At 47.4% G+C, this 8,388-nt stretch overlaps 1 protein-coding gene and 2 long non-coding RNA genes across 10 annotated transcripts in view; 2 read left to right on the forward strand and 1 right to left on the reverse strand.

The window, feature by feature from the left end:
- Positions 1-3,846, forward strand: part of LOC113623901 (uncharacterized) — an 88,947-nt gene extending 85,101 nt beyond the window's left edge. The window contains exons 4-5 of the long non-coding RNA XR_003434118.1: positions 2,853-2,925; positions 3,756-3,846. This is a non-coding gene — a long non-coding RNA (uncharacterized LOC113623901). The remainder of the gene's footprint in view (positions 1-2,852; positions 2,926-3,755) is intronic.
- PLB1 (phospholipase B1) overlaps positions 1,448-8,388 on the reverse strand; it is a 178,542-nt gene continuing 171,601 nt past the window's right edge. For all 7 annotated transcript variants that reach the window (XM_027113504.1, XM_027113503.1, XM_027113501.1 and 4 more), the window contains 2 exons: positions 6,105-6,179; positions 1,448-4,584 (listed from right to left, as the gene is read on the reverse strand). In XM_027113504.1, the coding sequence (XP_026969305.1) occupies positions 4,381-4,584; positions 6,105-6,179 (279 nt within the window). In that variant the 3' untranslated portion in view covers positions 1,448-4,380. The remainder of the gene's footprint in view (positions 4,585-6,104; positions 6,180-8,388) is intronic.
- LOC113623897 (uncharacterized) overlaps positions 5,142-8,388 on the forward strand; it is a 7,539-nt gene continuing 4,292 nt past the window's right edge. Inside the window, exons 1-4 of one of the 2 annotated variants that reach the window (XR_003434114.1) lie at positions 5,142-5,430; positions 5,736-5,959; positions 6,730-7,014; positions 7,102-7,377. This is a non-coding gene — a long non-coding RNA (uncharacterized LOC113623897). The remainder of the gene's footprint in view (positions 5,431-5,735; positions 5,960-6,729; positions 7,015-7,101; positions 7,378-8,388) is intronic. The other variant, XR_003434115.1, reaches the window with a different exon arrangement.

The raw sequence follows: 8,388 nt of genomic DNA on the forward strand, positions 1-8,388 counted from the left end.
CCCACATCCCCTGCATTGGAAGGTAGATTCTTAACCACTGGACCACCAGGGAAGTCCCCCCTTAGGTATTTTTAAAAAGTCATTTCTTTCTAAAAAGTTTAAAATATGATTCTCATACAAATATAGGATGAATGTATGTCAAGACTTTAACTCAGTGATGAATAAGGGAATTATTAAGATGGTCAAGTCTTAAAGGAGAATTTGAGGAATGGAGATTTATGTTGTTAGCTGGTCAAAGGAATACTGAAATGATGTTGCTAATAGAAAACTAGTTAATGTTCTATAGGGTGATAAAATCATAACCTTGATGTTATCTTTTCTACCAGTCAGAAATCCATTAGTCAACATAACTTCATAATATCTGAGCTCTAATCAAATAGTAAACAGCAAAGTCAAACACAAGTGTATTCTAGGTAACTAAATATTTCTTAGATGAGCTTTGTTCAACAGTGACATTAATAGGACACGTGGTCACTCTCCTGCCTTCTTTCCAAGTTTGGGATATTTTTTCTTAATAATACTGCACTTTGCTTCCAAGTTTGTGGTGAGGATCAAATGAGGACATATAAAAGTGCTTTGTAAACTGTAAGTTACCCAATATATTTTCATTATTATGGTTGTTTCACAAAGCCCTCCTAAATAATCTATTGGATTTAATATGGGATATGGGAATTATTGAATACCTATTTTTTAAACTATTGTTTTTATCTAATTTAATTCTTACAAAAAGACTGAAAAGACCCCAAATCTGCTTTAGTTTTTCTGTCTGTAAGATTGGAATAATAGTAGTACCTATCTCACTGGGCTGTTGTGAGAATTAATGAGTAATATAGACTTACTGTTAAAAACAGTGCCTGATACATAGTAAATACACAAGACATGATGTTTCATTGAGTGTCAAATCTGTTATTTGAACAAATCTACTGAAGATTATTTTTAATAATATATTTTTAGAATTTCCGTTTGGTTCTTATATAAATCTGCCTTCATTAAAAAATTACCTTAGTCTTATCTCATGTTTTAAGTTCCTGTTTTTACTAATATACTTTATTTTTAGAGCAGTTTTAAGTTTACAGAAAAATTGTACAGAAAATACAGTGTTCCCAAATACCCGCTCTCTACCCCTGTACAGTTTCTTCTATTATCAACATCTCGCATTAGTGGAGTACGTTGTTACAATTGATGAACCAATATTGATGCACTAGTCCATGGTTTCCTTTAGGGTTCATTCTTTGTGTTGTACAGTTTTTTTGGTTTTGAAGGATGCATAGTGTCATGTATCCAGCACTACAGCATCATACAGAATAGTTCCTTTTGTCTTTAATCTTTCAAAATCTGCTGAAATATAGTCTGTCTTCAATACTATTATGTAAAATGTGGGTCTAATCCTGTCATTCGTTGTGTCTACTAATTCTCACTGGGATTGTTTCTTCATTATTTTTCCTAATTAAAAGATTTGCTAGCTGCTATATAACTCCACATATACTCTAGCAAAATAAATCTTAGCCCCTATAGTTAATTTTTAAAACCACAGCTTACTAACTAGAGATGGCTGCGTTCTTCAGACCAGTTGGAGGCACAGGAACTCGTGGTGCCGTCATAGCCTTGTGAGGATAATGTGTGTCCCTCCTTTCTAGGTTTTTATTTTATATCCCATTTATTTGCAGTTCAGCCCAATTTACTGCTAGAATCATCTGTTTTGTATTTTGGGGTTACTCCCCTACCCTGGAAACCAGTATTCATTTTGATGAATGTCCCATTATGTAATGAAAGTATAACTCCGGGCCAATTAACTCTTCTGAGTCTTGGTTTTCTCTTCTGTAAAAAGGGGATGATAAACAGGGATGTGGAAGCTTAATTATTCTGTACCATGTTGCCTGTCATAGTGTAAGCACTCTAAGTCAACTCTTATTGATATTATTTTTCTTTGTACCAATCTTTTCCCAATAGCATTTTAGTCCCAAATCAAATGCAGCCTGGTATTACAACCATTGTAACAATATAATCACTATTAATTCCTTGTCCTTTCCATAGTGTGCCCCTAATCTGACTGTATCTGGCTCATCCATCCTCATTGTTTCTGGACAACATCTCTCTTGTTGTCCCTATATACACACCATGCTCATTCACCTCTCCACTTAGATGGAGTTCTCCCAGTCTCCGTGACCCCATTCTTTTCAGCCTCTAACCAAATCACCTCTCCATTCTTCAGAGCTCAATTAAAGTTCTATGTCCTTTGTGAAGCCTTTTGACCAAGTTTAATCCACACTAATCTTTCTTGAACTCGAAAGCCTCTATGGAGAGTATCCCAGAGTGTAGCTTTCTCAGGATTTGGTGGTTTTGTTCCTGGTGTGGCTGTGATTGGCTTCCTAACTAGATTGAACATTTTCCTATAGGAAAAGGACATGTTTTCGTGTATATATAATACCACCAGGTTCAGGTAAGTGCTCTCATGTATTTTTAAATTTTGTCTTTTTAGTGTGTCTTTGGTGGGAATTTGGGGCCTGGTTTGCGGCTGTGTCCCTCCAAAGAGGATTTCTCTTTATTTCTGCAAAGTGTTCTTTGGTGACCAGTCTGGGAACCACACCTTTCATTAACTTTTCAGACTGGGGGCTCCTGGAGTACTCAGGTAGTATAAATTGCAACCCCCAACCCGAGTGAGGGGAGACTTGTGGTTATGAATTCCACGGTTCTTTGAAGTAGGAGCTACTGGAAGGGAAACTTATTAAAAAAAAAAAAAGTCGAACTCTTCGACTTAATGAGTTATCTTGGTTGTCACACGGTGTTAAGCCAGGAACACGAGCTGGGATTGCTGGTCCTTTAGGGTATGTGATATTGTTTTTCGTCCACAGGAAGAAGTGGGGCAGGTATGCTGTTCCCTTTGTACAGAAGCAGAAATTGAAACCAGCAGAAACCTGGGACTGGGTAGGTCCTCTGCAGACTCTGTGTTTGCCAAAGAGAAACAATATGATGACCCTTCATGAGAGGAAGGTGGGCAGTCTTCACCCGTACATTACCCCCAGTTCCTAAACCCATGTCTGGACCCTTCCTCATCCCCAGCAGCCTAGACCCGAGCTCAACTCTTCACAGAGGAGAAGACAACCCACTTTCGTGGGTGCAGTATTTTAGAGTTACAGAGCGCTTTTCTACGGCACCTTGTTTTTTAGCAGTGCTGGGAGACAGGCAAGATGGGTACTCTCATTCGAATCGTATAGATGAGGTGTCTGAGAAACTGGGACCTAGGCTGGTGATGGGGTTTGCTGTGAAAGCCACACATTCAAATGGTACATCTGGGCTTCTAACTCACATTCTTTGTCATCTCAGGCTTTGGGGTCAGAGAGGTACTTAGATCCTGATGATAATGGATTTTTGTTTGCTTTTTATTGAGGTGAAATTCCCATGACATACAATTAGCCATTTGAAAGTGAACAATTCATGGCATTTAATACATTCACAGTGTTGTGCAACCGCTATTTCTGTCTTCAGAAATGACCATCAACCCCGCCCTGGGTTTTTGTGCTGAATAAAAGAGCTTATCTGTGTAAGACATCCAGCTCAGGGCCTTGCCCCTGCTAGGGGCTGAATGGAGGGAGCTTGTGTTATCAGACTCTCTCTAGCTCTCTCATAAACCTGGTAATGTAGAAAGAGGAATTCTTTTCTAAATTTAGCACCTTGAGAAAATCAGGTTGAGGATACGTGAAGCATTCATGTCCCAATCCTTTTTTTAAAATGACATTTCAAAATTGCTCTTCCAGGAACCCTTTCCCAAGGAACTCCTGTTCTTGAAAGCAGACGCATTTTCCTGCCACTGCCCCAGGACTGAACCACACGCTGTCACAGAGCATCTTGTATTTTTTAAAGAGTTCGTCTCTTGGCCAGGCCGTGACATGCACAACCTTGGAGGTACCACAATGCTCTACCTTGTCCTGGGTACAGAAAAGATGTTGGATGGTACTGAGTGATGGCAGGCAAGCTCCAAAATTCCAGCCAAACCCTGGTGACCAAGGTTTTTCCCACATTTGAAATCGTGGTTTTGGTGACTGAGGATATGCCTGTTGGGTGCCAGTCTGGGCTCAGGTTGGCCATCCCTGGCTGAGACAAGGTCCCAGCTCCCACATCTGCGCCACACGACAGGTTGGAAGGCGAGAGCTTCAAGCAGGCAAACCCAAGAATAGAACGGCTTTGACCTTTATTTAGATGTTCCGATTCCAGGATCATAGGTCCCAGGCCCCAAGAAGTTGTGACTGTCCCTTTGGCTTCCTACATTACCAGGTGTTGAAGCGAGTGACCTCCGTAGTGGCCAGGGGTGGCCAAGGGAGAGGGCTGGTGAGGAACGTGGCTGGGGAATTCAGGATGAGAGCCCGCACAGGGCTGGCGGGCCTACAAGCTCACAGTGTTCAGACTTATGGGAGGATTTTCCCTCTGGCGACCCCTTAGGGCTCTCCAGGCCATCACTGTGCCAACACCAACCGCAAGGCCGCCTCCCGCTGCCACTGGCACGGCCCAGGAGAGCATTGGGGGGTCTGCTTTAGCCCGGTCTTGGAGCAGCCGACTGTTCCTCAGGGTGCAGATGTAGGGGCGCCCCTGTGGAGGAGGAGAGGGTCAGGGCTCAGGGCCTGAAAACCACCCATCTGAGGCTTGTGTAGTCCCCATCCCAGAGACGGTGCAATAACCTTGTTTCCACAGCTCATCCCTGTTTGTAAAGCTCCTTCATCCACACTGTGCCCCAACCCCCTGGATAAGGAGGGGTATCCAAAGTGGTCAACACCCAGCTATAACCTCCTTTCCTGTCAACTCAGTTTTGAGAGATCGGGAACTGATAGGTGACCCGTGGAAGAGAGTCCTGAGGAGCTTGCAGAGTGCCCACCTCTGTTTCCTCTAGGCCGCCCCGGACAGCTATTCCCATCCTCCCATCCCAGGAGTGCCCGCGAGCGGGGAAGGTCGGTGTGGAAGGACAGCTGGTTCTGTAGTAGGTTAAGAACCCAAATGTGAAGGGCCTGCCTCCTTTCCTTCCCCCCGGTGAATGCTGGTGGCATGGTGGCTGTGTGGAGCCCTGTGCTAGGAACTGGAAGAGGGCCTGAGGGTTCAGGTGTGACATCACTCGCTCGCGGTCCAGTGGGAGATAAGACATGTTCAGAAACAATCCCATCACAGAGGAGCCTGGGTCAGTGCTTGTGAGAGGTGCGCACAGAAAAGAGAGACCAATGCTGATGCGTGTCTGGGGTGGGAGTGGTAGGGTGAGATAAGGTGGACGGTAGCCCAGAGAGGGCAACATCTGGGCCTTGCAGGATGTGAAAATTTCCCACAGGTAGAGATGGGGGTTGAGCCTCCAGAAGGAGCAGCTGGCAGAAGCAGATGCACAGACCGGGGCTGTCGTGGGGCTGCTCTGGGAAGCCGCTCCGTTTTCCAGGAGCGGAGTGTGTGCCTAAGGTGAGAGGGGAAGGTGGGCCTCTTGTCTGGACTCTGCTCCGTGGGCGCGGGGACCGGGGAAGGGTTTTAACAGCCTTGACGAGACTGGAATTCCTTCCAGGTGGGCCACTCTGGGTCTGGCAGCGATTACAGGACGGACAGAGAAGGGAGAAAGGAGAGCTGGGGAGACAAGGTTGGGGCTTCGTCCCTGGTCCGGGCGAGGGCGGTGCGGGCCTGGACACTGGTGGTGCTGGAGGGCCAGGAAGATGACGTGGGCACCCAGAACAGACACGGCCTCTTATTTCTCTTTTCCTCCCAACCCCCAGCTCCCAGGAGCATGCCTGGCATGGGAGGGCTCCTCGACGCGTGTTTAAGACAGAGGATGCCACAGACCCTCCAGGGTCACGGGGGTAACGAGGTTCTGGCCAGTGCTCGCTCATCTGCCTTGCCGGGCCTCTTCCTGATTCGGTGAACCCATCCCTTTGTCCCTCCCCTCACTCCTGGCTGCGGCTCCCTGAGGACCTGAGAAGTGTCGGGGCAGCCAGGAGAGGTGAGATTTGAGAACAGTGGTCGTGAATGAACGTGCATGATGGTGAAGCCTCCCAGGGGACTTTTGTGCCTCCAGATGGCCAGGACCTCCCCCCTCCCCCAACCCAGGCACCTGTTCCACTCTAGACAGGCAGGACCTTACTCACAGGGGAGGGGCACTTGAGTTTGGTTCGGCTATAGGTGAAGTTGTTGGAGGTTGTCTTTTGACCCACGGGTTCCAGCTGAAAAGAGAAAAGGAAACCTTGGTTCCCTCCAAAGCTGGGAGAGACCTCCCTGTCCGAGGGAGGAGAATCTCACACCAGATTCCCTCCCTTTGCAAGGCTGAAACCAGCCAAAGGGGCAAGACCTGGGGCAGACACTAGCGGCCCTGGGGCCAGAGCTAGACCTGACTTCTGACTCACAGACTGACAGGTCAGAGTCCATCAGAGGAGGGGGCAACCCTGAGTCTGTGTCCTGGATTTACTGCGGAGGACACTGAGGCCCAGGAGAGACTGACCGGTCCAGAGGCTGCAGCGAGAGTGGGAGGGCAGAGCCCAGGACCTCCACCTCCTGCTTTCCTGCTGGGTGGTTGTGACTGCAGCCACTCTGCACTTTCAACTTTATAAAATGGTGATCATCATATTTACCAACTCCTTGAAGTGTCTGGGGATAGTCAATTTCAGGAAAATTTTGAACACATACTGGTTACCATGACGTCATTATTATGCTTGGCTTGTCAACCTTAAGAAATTGGCATTTTCTCACTTGAGCTTTCGTGTGTTTTCCGCATAGATGAAAAGATTTACTTGAAACCTCCTGGGGAGCAGCTGTGGTTCAGGGAGGTTCTGCTTCATGCTTTTGATCCTGGGACCCTCTGAGAATGAGCTGGAAGCTGCTGTGACTCCCTCCCCAGCATCTTAAGCCAGTAGACTGCCCCCTGGCAGCACGTGGCCAGCACCAAGGAGAATGGATCCCTGGCACTCACTTATCCAGACTCTGTCCTGAATGTCTAGCGTCCACCCATCATATGATCTGCTTCCCTGCCTGTTCCTGACCTCATCAGCTCCTGACCCCCAGGTACTGCCCAGGAGGGAAGGGGGAAAGTCCACTATGCCGGCTAATGACCACACCTGGCCCGTGACCTTGCTTTTTGTTGTCTTACAGCCTTTTCCACCTGTCTGTTAGTAACAATTAGAGGAGGAAGGGCTGCTCTGGTCTTGGGAGAGTCACCACGGTGACTGGACAGAGCATGGTGGGCACATCCACTGGGGTCCTGGCTCTGCTGATAATGAGCTGTGTGGTGCTAGGTGGGCTCCTGAACTGCCCCTAGCATTTTTCCTGCGTAGCAGAACCACCTAGTGACAGAACAAATGCTACAGATCAGTTGGCTGAGCCCCAGTGATACTCCAGGAACCCAGGAACTACCTGGCGTCGAGGAAGGTAATGATCATATGGATTTGATGACTGTATCAGTTTCTCCCTTTCTACTGGTTCCTCGGCATCGGTGCACAGCCTACTCTATTTCCCAGGCTTGAAGCCCCATCCCCATCCCCCCTCCCCTCCAGCTGCCTTCACCATTACTCCTCATAACTCTAGAAGAGTTGTTTGTAGCCCCTGGTTGCACTTCCCAACCTCCCGTTCTCTCTAACACCCATTCAGTAGGTCTTCAGTCTCCACCACTTGACTCAGCTCTGGTCAAGGTCACCAAGGACCTTGCTAGATTCAGTGGTCACTTATTTTGGATTCATCTTGCTTGACTTTTCAGCAGAATTTGTCAAAGTTGATGCCTCCCTTTCACAACACTTCTCGTTTCCCTCCCACCTCCCCCTTCTCTCCTTCTCATCGGTCGGTCGTTGGGTCAAAAGTTGGAAGAAAGCCCCAGGCTTGGTGGTTGGTCCTTTGCTCTCTTCCACCTATTCTTTCTCTAGGAGATCTCAGAAAACCCCATGGTCTTGAATGCCACTTCTATGCTAATAACCCGCACATTTTTTCCCCTAAATCTCCATTTCTGACTCTCTCTGAGCTCCAGAATCATACATTTAACACCATACCTGATACCTCTGGGTGGATTTCTGGAAGGCAGCTTACACTGACCATGTCCAAAATAAGAACTTTTGATTTTCCCCTCCCAACTCTATTTCTCTCTACACACCTCAGCTGTCCACCCAGTTTCCTTGACCTCAAACTGAAGAATCACCCCTGTTCCTCTTCTGCCTCATCCACCAGCCAGTCCAAAACACATCCCAAATCTGACCACTTCCCTCCGCCCCCACTGCCATCCCCTGGTCCCGGCCACCTTCACCTCTCACCTGGACTTCCAGCAGCTTCCTAATGGTCTTTCCAACTCCTCTCTTGCTTCCTTCTAGTCTGTCTCTATGCAGCAGCTGGAGGGCAAACCAGATCACGTGGCTCTCCCGACGAAAGCCATCCAAGGACCCGGCCCCTGCTCTC

Source organism: Aethalodelphis obliquidens, unplaced genomic scaffold (assembly GCF_003676395.1).
Source record: "Aethalodelphis obliquidens isolate GAN/ISIS:26980383/991018 unplaced genomic scaffold, ASM367639v1 scaffold12, whole genome shotgun sequence".
In the NCBI taxonomy this organism is placed as follows: Eukaryota; Metazoa; Chordata; class Mammalia; order Artiodactyla; family Delphinidae; genus Aethalodelphis; species Aethalodelphis obliquidens.